Consider the following 17,885-nt stretch of genomic DNA (forward strand, 5'->3'; position numbering starts at 1 on the left):
TGAAGTGGCACTCTCACTCCTGTCCCCATGTTGCACCTTCGGGTGTTAATGTACGGAGTGTCCCGAGTCTGGGATGATAATCCGATCCCCAGCTCTCCATGTTTCATTTTGAGGAAATATTTTCTTTATGGAGTGTTCTATTTCTAAATTTTCAATTGTTTCTGTTCTATTGGAGTCCATTATTTTATTTATAGATTTGCCTGGAGTCATTTCAAATTGTACAAAACAATTTTTATTGACATGTAATATGCGACATCACAAACATTTACAAAGTAGAAAAGTTGCTCATTAATACCCATGATCTGAAAGGTTTTGATCTGAGCAGATGAAGTTGACGTTGTTCAGCAATACCTCCCACAAACATCCTGCAAAGTCTATTTGCTGCTGAACTAAAATGTCCCTTGTTTCCCTCTCCATCTCCACTGCTCTTCTCTCTGATTTCCTGGGGGAGGGAAGGGGGATTTTCTCCTTCTCAATGTCCAAATCAGTCAGTCCCCAGCTGCTCTCGAGCTGCCCAGGCAGCTGCAGGCGGGGTTTCCTCAGCTGCTCCATGAGGCCTGGCTCCAGTCACATCCATGTTGGGAGCCTCCATTTCATTGGTTTCTGGCCCCATCTGGTCTGTGGGCTGAAGACCCAGTGCTTCCTGCAGGGGAACCTTGTACAATGTGCACCAGACCCACACAATATTCGAAACGTTCACAGGAGAGAATTGTAAGGTGACCTCAGATCATACCCTTCACCATGTGACACGTCAATACCCTACTCGCTCGCTCCACCATGTGACATGTTGAAGAGTCTTTCACCTTAAAAGATTACAAGCCAGATAACTTGATGTGAAATCCAATTTACATTTAAAACTCTTATCCAGCTCAAACTGGTTAAAATTCCTTTTAAGTTACATCAGAAAAAGCTTGATAAAAAGTCATGTTTATTTCTGAATATTGGAAACACCAGTTCAATTTTGTTACGAACAGCAATTACATAAAATCAATTTAAAAAGGCAGATATTCAGATTAACACATCAGAACCAATTGTAAAATCAGATCCATTTCAATATTGAAATGGACAAACTCTCCATTCTGGAAGCTCCTTTCTGCTGGGGGTTGAATCTCCCTGGAAAGATGAGACTGGGTTCTGTTCCTGGATAAAGCAGCCTGAAGGTTTCTCAGTGAAAAACCAACATCAGTTCAGGGAAATGAGCCCAAATTCTTGAGACACATCCCACAGTTAGAGCAGCAGATCAGCAAAAGCTAATTTAAAGCCTGTTCACAGCCAAACAGTCTGTGATAGAAATCAGAATCACATACCTTGATCATATTATGATCTGGAATCACTTTCATCTGAGCTACCTGATACTGCCAATGGGGATCAGGTGGTTAAACAAGATCCTGACTCTAAAGTCCATCTAAAAGCTGAACTACCAGCTATCGATGTTCTGACCATGAATCACGGTGACAATGTTCAGCTCATGTGGTTCCAGTGTCTGAGGATCCAATCCTGAAAGATAGTCCTTTCTGGGTAATTTCAGGATGAACAGTAAGATTATAAAATATGTTTAAAAGTGACTCAGACACAGAGCAAGATGGACATCTGTCTTTGGGAACAAGTTGTTGTAGTTGAGAATGTGTGAGGGGAAGCTATCCCTGAAGATCCCTTCGACTGTGAGAGCCATCATCTTGCTGACACAGACTGGAAAGATTCCTGCAGAATGTCTCAACTGACCAATCAGGATCCCACGAGCTAGGGAATGGACAGACACAAGGCACTCTCATTAAGCCAGGCCTGAAAAATGAGAAAGAGTTAAACATTTTAGACAAAGCTGTTCCTCTTGGGTTGGTCAGAGTGTGACACTGGGAGAGTATACACTGCTCGGTGTCTGTGTAACTGTGATTGTCAATAAGAATACAGCTAAAGTGGTGAAGGTTACCGTATTTAAGGTGGCAACAATTAATGTCAGACCTCAGGGGGTTGCTGTGATCTGCTTTCTGTAGGGCCTGGATAATAACTGAACTTCATCCAACACAAAGTGGAAGACAGACTCAGAATGGGAATGAGAATCATCTGAGAGTGAAACACTTACCACTTTTAATATGGATCGACGAAATGAATGGGCAAATACTTGGTTAAATAAAGTAAATGTGAAACTGCCCATTTCCTCAGGAAGAATAAAAAAGGAACACGTTGTCTAAATGGTGAGAGTGTGCAGAGCTCTAAGATCCAGAGTTTGTGAGTCCCCTGATACATGGATCATCAGGTTAGTTGTCAGATACAGCAGCTTATAAGGAAACCTCAGAGAATGTGATTGTTCGTTGTGAGGGAACGGAATACAAAAGTCGGGAGGTTCTGCTTCAGCCATACAGGGTATTGACGGCCAATGCAGGACTGTCTACAGGTTTGCTCTCCTTGCTGAGGGAAGGATAAAAGTGAATTGGAAGCAGTACAGAACACGTTTACCAGACTATTACTTGGATTGAGGTGTGGTGTCTGATGAGGAAAGGATTGATTGACTCGGTTTGTATCTGCTCGAGTTCAGAACAGTAAGGGAGGCCTGACTGAAACGTGTGAGATCCTGAGGGGTCTTGACAGGTTTAGATTTGAAGATGATGCTCACCCATTTGTGAGAAAATGTGTTTCCTCATCTATGTTTTAAGCGGATGAGCCCTTATTTCCAAACATTGAGCCCTAGTTGCAGATATTCCCATTAGGCGATACATCCTCTCCTCAAAATATGTCAGAACCCAAATCTTCGACTATTTTTAAGGCAGAGGCTGATAGATTCTTGATAAACAAGAGGGTGACGTTATCGGGGGGAGATGGGAATGTGCAGTAATCAGATCGGCTCGCCCCCCCATGATTTCATTGACAGTTAGAGCTGATTTAAAGGGCCGAATGGCCTACTCCTGCCCCGATTTCCTCTGTCCATCTGAACGTAATTATAGCCATGGGGCAAACACTGAGAGTTACAACTGGACCCACAGAGAAAAACCAAAATGTCACTCACTGAGTCATGAAGGAGCTGAGATAGCGACTTCAGAAGCTGAGAAAATAAAAACAGATTGTGAGGAACGTAATAAAATATAAAAATAGAGAGTGTGAGATACTGGCTATCACTCACTTGACCCAGGATTCAATAAAGCTCCTCCCTTACCGAAACAGACTCACAGAGCACAGCACTGAGGGAGTGGAGTGTGAGAGTCCCATATGAACATATGGAATTATTCCCAGGAGAATGTAACACTACATCTTCCAATCCCTCTCCCATTATTCCCAACACTCTGTCCCCTCAGTCACTTACTGGGAGCTGTTGTGTAGGTCCTGCTTGGTGAACCTGCAGAAACAAAATAAATGTCCATTAGGATGGGGAATAATCCATTCTCAGAGAGTGAGAAAACAACAACTGTGAGGGGATGGAGATTGTGTCAGAGATCCTCATTCCCACACTCCCCTCCATCCTTACACCTCTTGGAGATTCTGGAGATCTCTCCCATCCCATTGATATTCAGTCAGTGAGGGTGAGAGTGTGTGCGATGGGTTTAATGATCAATATTAGACCTGGTTGGGGCCAATCACATAAAGGAAGATCAGACAGGGAACGACATGTGTTTATACATATGTATCTGTGTGTGGGAATTCAATCAGTTCCATTCCCCACAGTGCCCTGTACTCCCAGTACTGGAGATTCCCCCACACTCACTCTGTCCCCTCAGTTCTACATTCCCCTCTCTTTGATTCTTACCTCTCCATGGCCTTTTCCGGATGATTATTCCCATTATCCCAACAATAACAGCCAGGAGAATGATCATTGATGCAATGACACTTCCAAGATGGGAACGTCCCCAATTATTTTCCAGGATTTCTGAAATAGGATGGAATAAAATCAGGATTGTCTCTGTTCCCTAATCCATTCCAAGTCCTGTGTTGTTTGGGAACAATTTTAACTGATCCCACCCGTTCGGAATTGACGGGATTGGTTGAAATACTGTCTGAGCCTCATCGGATTTCCCTCTGCAGTGAAGTCACTAAAGATCCCATTGATGGGGATATAAACATCACGTTGTCCCAAACCTAGGGGTTACCTTCCTGGAGAGTTCAGTTTCCACTCTCCCTGATGTCTCTGTGTCCTGTCCTTGCTCAATCCCCAGGGTTATACTGGACAGCCCAGGAGGCAGCATCACTGATGGTTTTCACATCAAACTTCAAAGGGAGGAGGAATAAACTGACTGCAGGAAACAGGGCTCACTTTGTTCCATTTTGTATACTGATAAAGTGCCAATTAAGTGCTCTATGGTGTAGTGGTAGTGTCCCTACCTCTGGGCCAGAGGAGAAAATGTTGTGATACTCAGCAGTTCTTGCAGAATCCGTGGCAAGGGAAATGTTGAAGGGTTGAAGAAGGGTTATACTGAAATTGAAACATTAATTTTGTTTTTTCTCTCTCCATAAACCCTGCCAGAGCAGCTGAGTATCTGTAGTATTCTCTGTGTTCGTTTCAGATTTCCAGCAGCTCCCCCGGATGTCTGTCTGAACACCTCTGAACAGGCTGATATAAGTTATCTTCTGGATTAGTGGTGCTGGAAGAGCACAGCAATTCAGGCAGCATCCAACGAGCAGCGAAATTGACGTTTCAGGCAAAAGCCCTTCATCAGGAATAAAGGCAGTGAGCCTGAAGCGTGGAGAGATAAGCTAGAGGAGGGTGGGGGTGGGGAGAAAGTAGCATAGAGTAAAATGGGTGAGTGGGGGAGGAGAAACGTCGATTTCGCTGCTCATTGGATGCTGCCTGAATTGCTGTGTTCTTCCAGCACCACTGATCCAGAATTTGGTTTCCAGCATCTGCAGTTATTGTTTTTACCTTGTTTTTACCTCATTGATATAAGTTATCTGTCACATGCTGGTTAGCAATGCATCATTGTAAATTCGGATAGCAAAACGTGACTTTTAGCTTTACTTCTAACATATTACTGTGTTTTGAGTTTACTCTGTGTAACTCGGGCTTGGGTGTATTTTGTGCTGTCATGAAGTTCTGTTAATAATGCTACAATCAAATTCACCCAGTACAGCATTTAATTCTAGGCTGCCTTTTAATTGTGTTTACAGCAACAACATTTTACATCTATATTGTGACTTTTAAATTTGGAACACATCCTGAAATGCTGCACAGGAACATAACAGAAAAATACATGAATAGGAAAAAGTTACAAATCACACAACACCAGGTTATAGTCCAACACGTTCATTTGGAAGCACTAGTTTTCAAAGCACTGCTCATCCATCAGGGAGCTGTTGAGCAGATGAAGGAGCAGCGCTCTGAAAACTAGTGCTTCCAAATAAACCTGTTGGACTGCTGTGCGATTTTTAACTTTGTCCAACAACCGCACTTTCACATCATGAATAGGAAAGGTTTGGAGGGAGATGGACCAGGAGCAGACAGGTGAGACTAGTTGAGTTTGGGATCATGTTTGGCGTGGGCGGTTGGACCGAAGGGTCTGTTTCTGTGCTGGATGACTCTGTGACTGTATGCCAAGCCTAGAAGAAATGCTGGAAAAACACCTTTTTTTCTCTTAAATATGGAAAAGCAAGGTTTCTTTTATCCCCCAGCTGCAGCCTTTCTGAAAGATCAATGATCGAGAATAAGAAGTGACGTGATGCTACACAGGGAAGACATTAAGCTAAGATTGCTGTGTCAGCTGAAGGTGTGAAATCTGAGCCTCTTACAGAAGGTGCAGGACCCAAAAGTACCCGATAAGGGGGTCCTGAGGAACATGCAATCGTCCTGAAAGCTTATGGACATTTTAATGAGAGAATTGTGAAACTAAAATTGGGTTTTACCAAATTTAGCACAAGTCCAAAGAGGAAAGGGGTACAAAGAGAACTTGCGGGACCCTGCTTTGTGCACATGAAGAGAGAGAGAGAGAGCAAGACCAACAGTTTACCCAGAGACAGTGAGAGACAGCGCGACAGTCAATTGGAATATTTTGGACCGAGCTTTAATTGAACTGAATTCTAACTTTAACAAAACTGAATTTTTTGTAAATCAACCAGTCCAGGAATGGTAATGACACACCTCTGGAGCAGGTGGGGCTTGAACCCAGACCTTCTGGCTCAGAGGTTGGCACACTGTGTCTGTCATAAGAGCCCTGACTGTCCTTTTTTAATGCTTTGTACAGATCCTGAAGTACATTAATAAATGCTTTGGGATTGTTTAAACTCATCTGCACTGTCCAGGAGTGGTCCATGCTTGGTCACAAACAAGTCTTTGGTCCAGATTTAAGGGAATCATACAATTCCTTTCTACTGACCTGATAATGAGGCAAATGACAATTAAGGCACTGTTACAAAAGAGGCAGAGAAGTACAATCCACCAAGGACTTAGTCTGAAGCTCCTGCAATTGGCCGACATGGTCAAGGCATGAAATAAGTGAGAGAATCCAGCTTAAAGAAAATGCCCAGAGATTGAGGGACAGGCACCTGGACAAGTCTCAGTTGATCAAAGAGTGTGTGGATGGTCTTGTGTCAGGAAAAACTGAAGTGTTCAGCTGGCAGTGACATTTCCCTTGAATTGAGTATTTCTAAAAAGATTGTCTTGGGAAGCAAGATGCAACTTTGTTTTAATATAAAACAAAGAACTGTGGATGCTGGAGATCAGAAACAGAAACAGAAATTTGACTCTACTTTCTCTCCACTAATGCCAACAGATCTGTTGAGTTTCTCCAGCAATTTCTGTTTCTGTGGAAACCTGGTCTTGCTGTTTGTCTGAATATCTTTCTGTCACAGACATCTAGTTTTGTTCATTTTTCTTGTGCGCAATAAGCCTGTGGTGTCCTTTTAAAGACCGTCTGCAGGCTGGAGTGAATATGCTTCAGAGTCTATCCAGCAGCACCAATAATAAAAATGATCAGCAAGTGATCCATCAAGTCAGACTTCCTTTCAGGATATAACTTGTCCAGTCGCTGAGATCATAACAATGCATTGTTTTGCTTTTCATAATAAAGGAGCATTCAGTCTGGATTGACAGTCATGTGACTCTTTGAACCTTTCCTCCCCAGGACTTTACAAATGTTTACTGTTGAATACCTTTAAGGCTGGGACAGGGAAGGTTTTGGTTTCTCAAGGAACCTGGGAAGTGGAGAGGCAAGTGGATTTGAGGATGATAACCAGCCATGGTCACATTGAATAACAGAGCAGACTTAACAACGTACTTTGAATTTTTATGGTGCTCTATTGAATTGTGGTGTCAAACTCATAATTTCATTAAATTGGGAACAGAGTCAAAAGTTGAATCACACACACACACACACACACACACACACACACAGACACACACACACTCCAGTCCCTTACCCCACTGATAGAGCTGGGCCTCTGTCAAGCTGCTGTGTTCAATTTGACAGGAGTATTGATCCTCATCCCCAGCATTGATCTCAATCTCTTTCTGGATCTGATGGGTCCCATCGTGGTTTGGTCGAATCCCTGAGGATTGGGTCTCAGACATGACCTCTCCGTTCCTTAGCCAGGTCACCTCGATGTCTACAGGATAAAACCCAGTGACCAGGCAGGAGAGAGTGAGCGGCTTGTCCTGACGACTGGGCTCCCTCCTGGAGATGAACACTTCAGGCTGAACTGTGATGGGAAAGGGTGAAACCACAAACAATAGACAGATACTGAATGGAATGGGAGAACGGTTTCATAGATCAGTGAGGTTAGATCAGAACATGGGATCAGAACAGTGTCAGGACTATGTTGTTTATATCTTTGTATCTTTAAAAACTATGGACTATGAGGAAGGACTGCTTTTGTAAACAGGGACTTGCCAGGATGGCTGCATAATTTCACAGCAAGGAAATTGATACCTATTTTGAAATCTGTGTTTGATGGTTGTGTGTTCCTGAAATGTGCAGGAGTTGAGTCGTTATTTCTAAAGTAAGCTGATTCATTCTTAGTTAACTGAGCAGGCTGGAACTGGAACCAAGTTACACAGACACACAGACACACACACACACGTGCTGAAGTTCTTCCTAGTAGAAGCTACCTGTTCTCTGCAGTAAAAAGAACCTGATTTTTAAACTTGAAGTAAACCAGTTTCCTTTCCTGCAGCATTTCCTGTGGGCTGTGAGTTTTGAAGTGAGAAAGACAACTGAACAGTGTGTCTGGCTCACTGACACAGGATGATTTCAACATTGAAGTCAGAAAACAGAGACCATTGGACTGACTTTCCTCTTTCAATGATCCATTTTCCCGATTTGTTTATCTTTGTATGTTTAAGGGGGACTTTATAAAGGGATTAGAGTTTTAGTTAGTAGTGTTATATACCAAGGGTATGTTTCCGTTTACTTGTAACAATAGTTTAATTACTTATGGTAAGTAATAATTCTTGGTTAGTACAGAAACCTGGTATAAAACTTGGGCTGAACATCAAGCAGGTTGAGGTACTATGTGAACCTTAAAAAGAAACTTTACCATTTGGTATGTCTCCAGGGACAGAACAATTTACAGCAGACTGTCCCAGTGGGTCATAACAACTGAAATAAATACCTTTCCTTTTGAAGTATTTTTTTCCAGCTTGCAAATATCTCATTAAATACTGAACGCATACTTCTTCCAGATGTTCTTTCCATGATTTGTTCCAGGATTCATCAGAATCCCATTTTTCCTTTATCTTCACTGCCTTGTCATTGGAAGCAACCCATCTCATTCTGTCTGGCTCAAGGCTGATATAGTCCTCTCCATCAAATCCAAAACGCATCGATCTCTTTGTGGAACTTTTCCTGACTTTATCATCTTCATTCATCTCCACACTCCTAATCCATTGAAAAATGTGAATTCCTGCCAGTGACCAAAGAAAGGATCAACAATCAATTCTGATGGAACATGTTCCACTTGTCTGGATAGTTTCAGCTCCAGCAACACATATGAGGCTTCAGAGAATCCAAACAAACCAACTGCCCATCTATCATCTTAAGCATTCCCCCCCACCCCTCCCCACCAGCACCAACGCACAGTGACAGCAGTGTGTGTTACCTACCAGGTATACACTCCAATAACTCACCAAGGCTCCTCACTGCAGCTACTCCCAAACCTGTGAGCTCTACCTAAAGGGGAAGGTGTGAAGATATTTGAGAACACCACAAACCTGCCAGTTCCTCTCCAATCCCAATGCACCGTGAACTATAACACCAGTCTTTCACAATCACAGGATCAAAATCCAGGGACATCCTTCCGTACAGCACTGGGGCTGAAGAGTGGGTTACAGCCGCAGAGTTGAATTCTGCTTTTATTTTGTGAAGGGTCAATTTCATCAAGTTTCAAGGATGGTTTCCATCTATGAGGCCGAGTGGGTCTCCACCTTCTGTCATCCTAAACCCTCCTCAATAACTGCCTGCCCTGCCAGACATACCCCTGATACCCATTGTGATCTGATTCTCCAAGTGACAATACTGAGAACCCACCACTGTCTGGGTATCCCAGAATGGACTGGCATCTCTGAAGCTGCTGCCAACTTCCAAAGAATTGAACAGGTAGCTCACTGGGGAGGCACTGTCTGTCTGGATCTGTCCTGCGTACTTTAGGATATTTGAGACAGCAAAGGAATTTTGCGTCATGCGTTGTGGACGGGCAGTGGGAGGTGCTGATGGACAGGGTGGTGTAGAGGAGGAGTGTCCTCTTCTCTCAGGACCAGCAGAGGGAGCCACATACTACACCCTAACATCCTGCTGGGAGGTTGCCCCCTGGGTCAGTGCAGTGTCAGCTTCCTGAAGGAAAGCTCAGCAAATGGAGGAAGAAGCTCATTGAGCTTCCCTACTCTGTCAGGGTAAGGGCCACCATCTGTTCTCTGCTGCCTCACATATACTATCACTGTCACTGCACCCACTTCCCACCAAGGCTCACTTTCACTATCGCATTCAGCATCTTCCCTCTCTCTCTCACACTGTCAGGGAGCTATGAACCTGCACTCCGAGGTTTCTTTGTTCAGCATCACTCCCTAGGACCTTACCATTAAGTGAATAAGTCCTGCTAAGATTTGCCTTTCCAATGTGCCGCACCTCACATTTATCTAAATTGAACTAAAAAAAAATGACACGGGTAAACCCACCTGCTTATTTTAACCCAGCAACACAGAAAAGATTTATCCTGTGCAGCAATGTGTGAAAGTTGATAGGCCAAGAACTAGTTAAAGTGAAAGTAACAACTTTATTTCTTAAAGTATAACAGAGAAGAATTAACTCACAACTATTTACAACTCCTTCCTCTAACCTACCTTTTACTTTCCCTTTTGACAATAATAGTCAGATAAAACCCCTGATTAAGTTTACAAAACAAAATTTCTTATCTCCAAACTAAACAGCTTTCTGTTCTTCTCTGTATTCCTATCTTCTTTTCTTCTTCTCAGGACTTCTGCTTCCTAGGTTACTGAGTGATAACGGTACCTTTAAGACGATTCTTTTTTGGGCAGCCTCTTTACATGCTAGTGGCTTGGCTGCTCTCCTCCCTACTGTTCCACTTTCCCCGGATTTATACCCCCAAAACATTGGATTGTGTCATTGTTTTTTAAAATTGTCAATATACTAAATTATAACTGGATTGGAGTTTTTTTTTGGGGGGGGGATATAATTTAAACTGATTGGCCTAATTTGAATCTGTTTTTGTCTCCAGACAACCAGCTAATCAAGCTGTTCAACCAAATGTTACATTATATATGTTTGTTCAGAATACTTGGTTCTGTCAGGTAGGCCTGTTGCTTTTAACGCTCTTAAAGTTACAATACACCCACATCTTCATAACAACTTCATTAACCACTCCTCAGCCCATTGGTCCATCTGCTCATTGTACTCTGAGGTGATGTTTTTCGCTGTCCACTACATCTCCAATTTTGGTGCGATTTGCAAACTTACCAACAATAGCTCCTATGTTCACATCTACATCACTTATATAAATGATGAAAAGCAGTGGACCCAGTGCTGATCCTAGTGGCACACTCCACTGGTCACAGCCTTTTAGTCTGAAAACCAACCCTCATCACCACCCTCTGTCTTCGACCTTCAAGCCAGTTCTGAATCCAAATGGCTGGTTCTCCTTGAGATCTACCTTTGCGAACCAGTCTCCCATGGGGAACCTAGTTGAAAACCTTACTGAAGTTCATATAGATCACATCCACCACTCTGCCTTCATCAATCCCTCATGTTGTAAGAATAAAATGTGTTTTGCTTAAAGCTAAGAAGATGTCCAATCAAACCAAAACTGAAGCATAGTGCCTTACACTTGCCTTAACAAAAAAGTTAGGGTCCAGGCCATTTTCTTCGTATGTTTTGAGGGGGGTGGGGAGTTGGTCTGCTCCATCACACACTAAACTTACCAGTTGTCTGGTTTGTACTTTTCATCATTGTATCTAGAACCTGCTTTGCAATGTCTGATTCTGTCTTCACGAGACTTGTGATATATTTCCAGTATTCAACACCAAAAGAGTCTGCCATGAACTGCAATTTAGGGATGGTCTGATTGAGTTTGGTGTCAAAATAATCAATCTGGATTCCATTGACCATTGCAATACCAATAACCTCAGGCATATCATAAATGCCAGAGACTGCTGTGAAGATCACTGAAAATGTGTTAGCGTCTGTAAAAAAACAAGAGACAGGTTACTAGTTATTTACATGGACTACAATCCGCGTAAGGACCCATCTACACAGTGACTATCTCCCGTAGTCCACCACTTCATCACACTGTCAGAGTCCTGTCTGATGTCCTAAACAGAATCAGATTCAACTGGGTCAGAATTAGCTGCTGCAGCCTCTCAGAACAGGGAGTAAACACAGAATCAGAGTCACTCAGATACTTGGGGTGGCATGGTAGCTCAGTGGTTACACAGCCAGTGACCGGATTCAATTCCCACCTCAGGAATTGACTGTGCAGAGTTTGCACATTCTCCCCGTGTCTGCGTGGGTTTCCTCCGGGTGCTCCGGTTTCCTCCCACAGTCCAAATATGTGCAGGTGAGGTGAATTGACCATGCTAAATTGCCTGTAGTGTCAGATGTAGGGGAATGGGACTGGGTGGGTTGCGCTTCGGAGGGTCGGTGTGGACTTGTTGGGCCAAAGGGCCAGTTTCCTTACTTTAGGGCATGTAATCTAAACTTAATGGAGTCGGTGTGGACGCAGAGAAGAGGCTGGGACAGGAATGTTGAACAGATTAATCACTAATTTGCAACTGTAACCTAGTACACAGTCTATCACTAACCTGGAGCAGTAGCCTGGGACAAACCCGGCCTATCACTAACCTGGAGCAATGTCCCAGGATAAACTGAAAAAGGACATTGAGAAGACTCTCCTGACCATGATCCATCTGGAGTGAGGAATTCAGGATAATCTGAGGCAGGTTTATCACCATAACCAGGAAAGATATGGAGTGAGTGAATCCAGATTGAAATGAAGAGAAACAGGAATATTTGGGAGGATGAAGTGTGAGACCATGGGGGACAGTCACTGTGTGAACAGTCTCTCTGTCAAACAGGGGGATGGACAATCCAGAGCAGGATCCTCACTGTCCTTCACTGAGCTTTTTAATCAGCCCTTTATACACGGTCAGTAGGATGTTGGTGACTGAGATAACCCGGCCTATTCAACCATGAGGGCATCACAGCTGAGCCTGGGCTGGGTTAAACATGGAGTCTCCTTCTCCTCCCCACAGTGTTTACAAGACTTTAGACCAGGAATGATGAAGCTGTTTGGCTTCTCCCAATCGATGTGAAAATTAAAATTCTCCATTGGAACCATTTCCCATTTGCTCGGAGCTTCTCTGATCTCGGGGTTTCTACATCCTGCTGTCAGGAGACCTGGACACAAATCCCATCAGAGTCTTCCAGACTGTGCTGCCTTCAATGTGTAAAAGATCAGGCTGGCTGTCTAACAGGCGGCTGATCAAACATTCTCCATTTCAAACTCTCCCCAAGAGATTCACATTCACCCAGACACAGAGAGAGAGAGAGAGAGAATGGAAAGCTGAATTCTGTACTTACCGGGAGACACCCGGGAAAAACACAGGGAGATGGAGAAAAGGATCAGCAACATTCTGGGAATCCACTCTCCCTATTCCCATCAGGGATTGGGAATAAAATATTCGGGGTGAGGGGAGGGGATCAACTGCTGTTAGAGTCTGTAAGAACAAACCACCTTCTCCCCCGCCACTCCATGTCAATGCTGAGCTGCAGATCATTTCCTGAACTTCAAGCTGCAGAAGCAGAGAGTCAATGATTGGTCCCAGTCTCAGTAAAATACCCAATAAAGAGAGGAACAGATTTCTGTCACCAGTTACCAGGAGGATCACACTCAGACAGGTTGAGTTACCCGCAGGGAAACAGCGCAGTAATCACCAGGCAGGCGTGTGCTCCCTTCAGCGGTCAGGGACATTCAGCTTCAGATCTTCCGGTGACCATCCTCCAATGCAGACTTCAGGACAGGCAATAACACAAAGTGGCCGAGAAGAGGCTGATAGTGAAGTTACGGAACCGGGATAAGGGAAGGGAGACAGACAGATACACATAGAGTGTTCAGTGTGCACCCATACACAGATCACTCTGGTCTGTAGAAAGATGTACACACACGGGTAATAGGTACAATGTCAGATACATGGAGAAGTTAGACTGCAGGGTCTGTTTCTGTGCTGTACATCTCTATGACTCTATGCCCCAGGGACAATCCCGATGTACCGTCACCTCCCCCAGTTGGAAGGACTGAGCCATATGTTTACTGTGAGAGGGGGATCCCAGGGTCCTAGTGCTGTCCTGATGCTCCTTGAGCTGGTGGGGGAGGCCTCTTCTCAGCCCCAGCCTTACTGGCTCAGAGCCTGATCCTCAGCCTGACTGTGCTGGAGCTTCCCCGTCACTAGGACCGAGTCATCACTTTGCACTTGTTCCATTTTTCTGCTTCTGCAGCTTCACATCAAACAATGGATCAAATTTCTCAACAAATAGGGTGCAGTCTCCAAAGATTGTTGTATTACTGGTTTTTCCAGTTTGTAAACAGAAGCTGTTTCCCCTCAGAATGTTTAATTCCCAGTCCCTGATTGGAATAGGGACAGTGTATTCCCAGAATGTTGTGATCCTTTTCTTTCCCTCCCTGTGTTTTCCCTGAGTCTCTCCCGATGAGTACAGAATTCAGCTTTCCATTCTCTCTCTGGGAACTGGGAGATTAAAGGCCATTCATGAATCACAGAATCCCTACAGCTAATCCACCCAACATACACATCCCTGGACACATCAGCCAAAAAATAAACCCTGGACACTGTGGGCAATTGAGCATGACCAATCCACCCAAGGGGCACCTGTTCGACTGTGGCAGGAAACTGGAGCACCCGGAGGAACCCCATGCAGACTCAGGGAAACTCCACACAGACAGTCACCCAAGGCTGGAATCAAACTCAGGTCCCTGGTGCTGTGATGCAGAAGTGCTAACCACTGAGGCATGGTGCCACCCTGGGTCATGGGTCACAGGTCAGTATCAGTCACTGCTAACCCTGGGCTGGCTGGGACTCTCATGGACACTGGTGTTCTTCCCGGTACTGAGTCTAATTCAGGACACAGTCACAGGGGAGACACTCAGACCCTGGGGGTGGGGGGAGTGTGGAAAGGGAGAGTGCAGAGAGAGAAATACCCAGGCTCACCCCCAGGGTCAAGGTTCAGGGTCATGTGACAAGGAGAATTGGGCTATTCTACCAGGAAAGGAAGCACCTGATGGGATTTATAAAACATTAAACAGTCTGGAAAAGGGAAATCTGAGATTGGTTTTAAACTAAGCCAAGAGATTCAGAACAGGAGGACACAGTTACAGTGAGAGAGATTCTTCACCCAGTCAGTGATCAATGAGCTAAACCGGACAGAGAGTTTAATGTGAGGGAACATGGAGTGGATTAATTCCAGACAGTCAGGTTGGCCTGTAGGCTTTTGTGAAAAGGAGTTCTCTGTACCTGACTCACCATCAATCCCCTCCCACCCCCATATACTGCACGGAAACAGACCGTTTGGTCCAACTTGTCCATGCTGACCAGATCTCCTAACCTAATCTAGTCCTGTTAACTTCATCTGCTCAGGTGAAAACCTTTCAGATTATTTGTATTAAGAGCAGTTTCTCTATTTGGTAAATGGTTGTAATTTCTGAATGTTACATGTCAATAAAAATTGTGTCGTACACTTTAACATGACTCCTTGCCAATCTGTAAATAAAGTAATGGACTCCAATAGAACAGAAACAATTTATATTTTAGAAATATAACTCTCCTTTAATAAGACACTTCCCCAAATGAAACATTAAAAAACACCCTCCCATCAGTGCCTGAGGATCACTCTCAAAGGGCAAGGGGAGGGGGGGGTCGAACGCCCTGTTAGAGCTGCCACCCTCATGCCTCCTGTATCTCCCCATGTGCCCGTATCCTGCACCCCCCTCCTTTCCCAGAGACATGCCCAGCAGCTGAGAACCCCTCCCTGGGAAGCTGCTGGCCAAGAGCTGCATCCATGAGAGCTCCAGCTGCTCTCCCTTGGGCCTGCCCTGTTTCTGTACTCGGAGCTGCCAGGAGGCCTTCTATTGGGCTGCTTTGTATTCCTGCCCGAGCAGCTGTCTCCAACAGCTGGGTTTGTATTGGCCTCTGGTTATGGGGCCTTGCAGCATCCTCCATGTGGCCTGAAGGATTGAGATGGGTCTGCTTTGGACCAGGCAATGCATCAGGAATGCTTTTTCTCCAAAGGCCCAGCTGCTGTAGAAGCCCTTGTCTGAACCTCCCCCATCTCCTGCTGCTCAAGTGCAGAGAGTCAAGGTGCCTGTCATGTTGAGCCACCAGTCCATTGTTCAGGTCAGTAATGAACACCTCTTCCAGCAGAGTGCCAACATGGGCCTGATGTGGTCCCTATGTCACTGAAGACTATGGAGCAAGTCCTTGAACTGTTGGAGGTCCCTCAGGCCCTGACAGATCAGATCGGTTTATCACCCACCCTCCCACTAACCCCACCCCATCAGCTTCATGGCTGCCCTAATGCCTCCCTCAGACCAAGAGGGGCTCGGAGATGGAGAGCTGGGAATCGGATTATCATCCCAGACTTGGGACACCCGCCACATTAACACCCGAAGGTGCAACATGGGGACAGGAGTGAGAGTGCCACTTCACCTGCCCTCCCAGCCCAGGGTGCTCCCCCTCCTGTTCATCTGGATGTCACTCCCCTTCCCCCTCCAACTCAGTTACTGTCTCACTTACCTCTGTGTCCCAGGGCTCAGTGCCTTCTCCAGGTCCCCTTTCACCCCCCTCAGCTGCTGACACTTGACTCCCCCCTCCCCCTCCAGTCGGTGTGTCCAAAGGCAGCATCTGTCAGAAGGAAACATTGACAATGAAGGTTCCTCTCCATCTGTCCCAGCCCAGAAGCTTGTGTGCTCAGCCCTGGGTGAAACATTCAGCTGGTGAGCCTGCCCTTTCCTCCCTCCAATAGCTGCTGGGTCACCAGTCAGTGAAGTATTCCTGATTCCCAGCAGCTGCCTGGCCCTCTCTTCACACTCATTCAGATCCTTCCAAAAGGACACCCCCCTCCCCCCCCCCCCCCAAGGGAATGAACACTCCCAGACATTATCAACCATCCAACTCTGAACCACACATTCAATAAACCTCACTTTGAGCTTCCTGGTTAGTTTGGGGAAGGCTTGTTGGGGAGTTAGATGGTCTTAACTCCCCCAGTTCCTATTGAATTGAAGCTCAACAATTGCTGATTCCAAGAACCACAAGCTGCTGAGTGAATGAATTAAACCTTTCTTGTGAAATTCATTAATGCACAATGTGAAGAAATCAACAAGAGAAAAATGTTTATTAATTACACACCACTGCTATCAGTATTTGTGGTTCAACATTGATGATAAACAGTAACAGATGTAAAAAAGCACAAGTTATAAAATTTATACATCACAAAAGAGCCCACAACAGTTACTAAAATTTCAAAACATCACTATTCAGCTTGAAATAGAATAATTATTAAATAGAAACAAACAAATTCCCTGGAGCGTCAGAGGCTTAGGGGTGACCTTATAAAGATTTACAAAATTATGCCGGGCGTGGATAGGAGAAATTGACAAAGTCTTTTCCCTGGGGTGGGGGAGTCCAGAACTAGAAGGCAAAGGTTTAGGGTGAGAGAGGAAAGATATAAAAGAGATCTAAGGGGCAACTTCTTCATGCAGAGAGTGTTATGTGTATGGAATGAGCTGCCAGAGGATGTGGTGGAGGCTGGTACAATTGCAACATTTAAGAGGCATTTGGATGGGTATATGACTAGGAAGGGTTTAGAGGGATATGGGCCGGGAGTTGGCAGGTGGGACTAGATTGGGTTGGGATATCTGGTCGGCGTGGACAGGTTGGACCGAAGGGTCTGTTTCCATGCTGTATATCTCTATGACTATAAATCAAAAAAGATTTTTGTCAATATAAAATGATAAGTTGCAAAAGTTATCTAAATATGTACACAATGACTAAAAATAGTTGGCACAGAATACAATCTATAAAAATTGCCTCTGAGTTGCCTCAGGATGTTGCTTCATTTCAAGTCAATCAGTGACCGACTGAAGACAGTGAAGATGAGAAAGTGTGAGGGAGGAACCATCCTTGAAGATCCCTCTGACGGTGACACTGCTCACATTACTGAGACGGGATGGAAACACGACTTGAGAAGGTCTCACTTGAAGGATCAGGATCCAAACATGCGGATCTGGGATCCACTGCTCAATCTGTGGAAACACATTCCCAGGAAAAATCAATCTCAATCCTGAAAGAACTGGATGTGAGCAATGAGCTGTAATTCTGTGTGTCTGCTGTGATATGGAAGGATGGACAATGGTGTCCATGTTCACACTGGAACAGGAGAATCCCATTTATTCCA

At 44.7% G+C, this 17,885-nt stretch overlaps 2 protein-coding genes across 11 annotated transcripts in view; both read right to left on the reverse strand.

Annotated features, from left to right (window-relative positions):
- Nucleotides 1–216: 216 nt before the first annotated feature.
- On the reverse strand, nucleotides 217–13,661 carry LOC140455469 (class I histocompatibility antigen, F10 alpha chain-like). Of its 10 annotated transcripts, none has more exons than XM_072550357.1 (8): nucleotides 13,002–13,651; nucleotides 11,345–11,605; nucleotides 8,527–8,817; nucleotides 7,336–7,614; nucleotides 3,737–3,856; nucleotides 3,296–3,328; nucleotides 3,002–3,037; nucleotides 217–803 (listed from the first exon to the last, which is right to left on the reverse strand). In XM_072550357.1, exons 1-7 carry the CDS (start codon nucleotides 13,051–13,053, stop codon nucleotides 3,006–3,008), a joined length of 1,068 nt encoding a protein of 355 aa, XP_072406458.1. In that variant the 5' UTR covers nucleotides 13,054–13,651; the 3' UTR covers nucleotides 217–803; nucleotides 3,002–3,005. The 10 variants fall into 10 exon arrangements, with proteins under 10 accessions (XP_072406458.1, XP_072406455.1, XP_072406461.1 ...); XM_072550355.1 differs by lacking the exon at nucleotides 217–803 and adding an exon at nucleotides 1,581–1,782; XM_072550356.1 differs by lacking the exon at nucleotides 217–803 and adding an exon at nucleotides 1,582–1,740.
- Nucleotides 13,662–17,197: 3,536 nt separating this feature from the next.
- Nucleotides 17,198–17,885, reverse strand: part of LOC140455474 (class I histocompatibility antigen, F10 alpha chain-like) — a 31,265-nt gene continuing 30,577 nt past the window's right edge. Inside the window, exon 8 of the mRNA XM_072550384.1 lies at nucleotides 17,198–17,733. The gene's annotated coding sequence lies outside the window, so the exon portion shown is untranslated. The remainder of the gene's footprint in view (nucleotides 17,734–17,885) is intronic.

The sequence above is a fragment of the Chiloscyllium punctatum genome, chromosome 30 (genome assembly GCF_047496795.1).
Source record: "Chiloscyllium punctatum isolate Juve2018m chromosome 30, sChiPun1.3, whole genome shotgun sequence".
Taxonomy (NCBI): domain Eukaryota; kingdom Metazoa; phylum Chordata; class Chondrichthyes; order Orectolobiformes; family Hemiscylliidae; genus Chiloscyllium; species Chiloscyllium punctatum.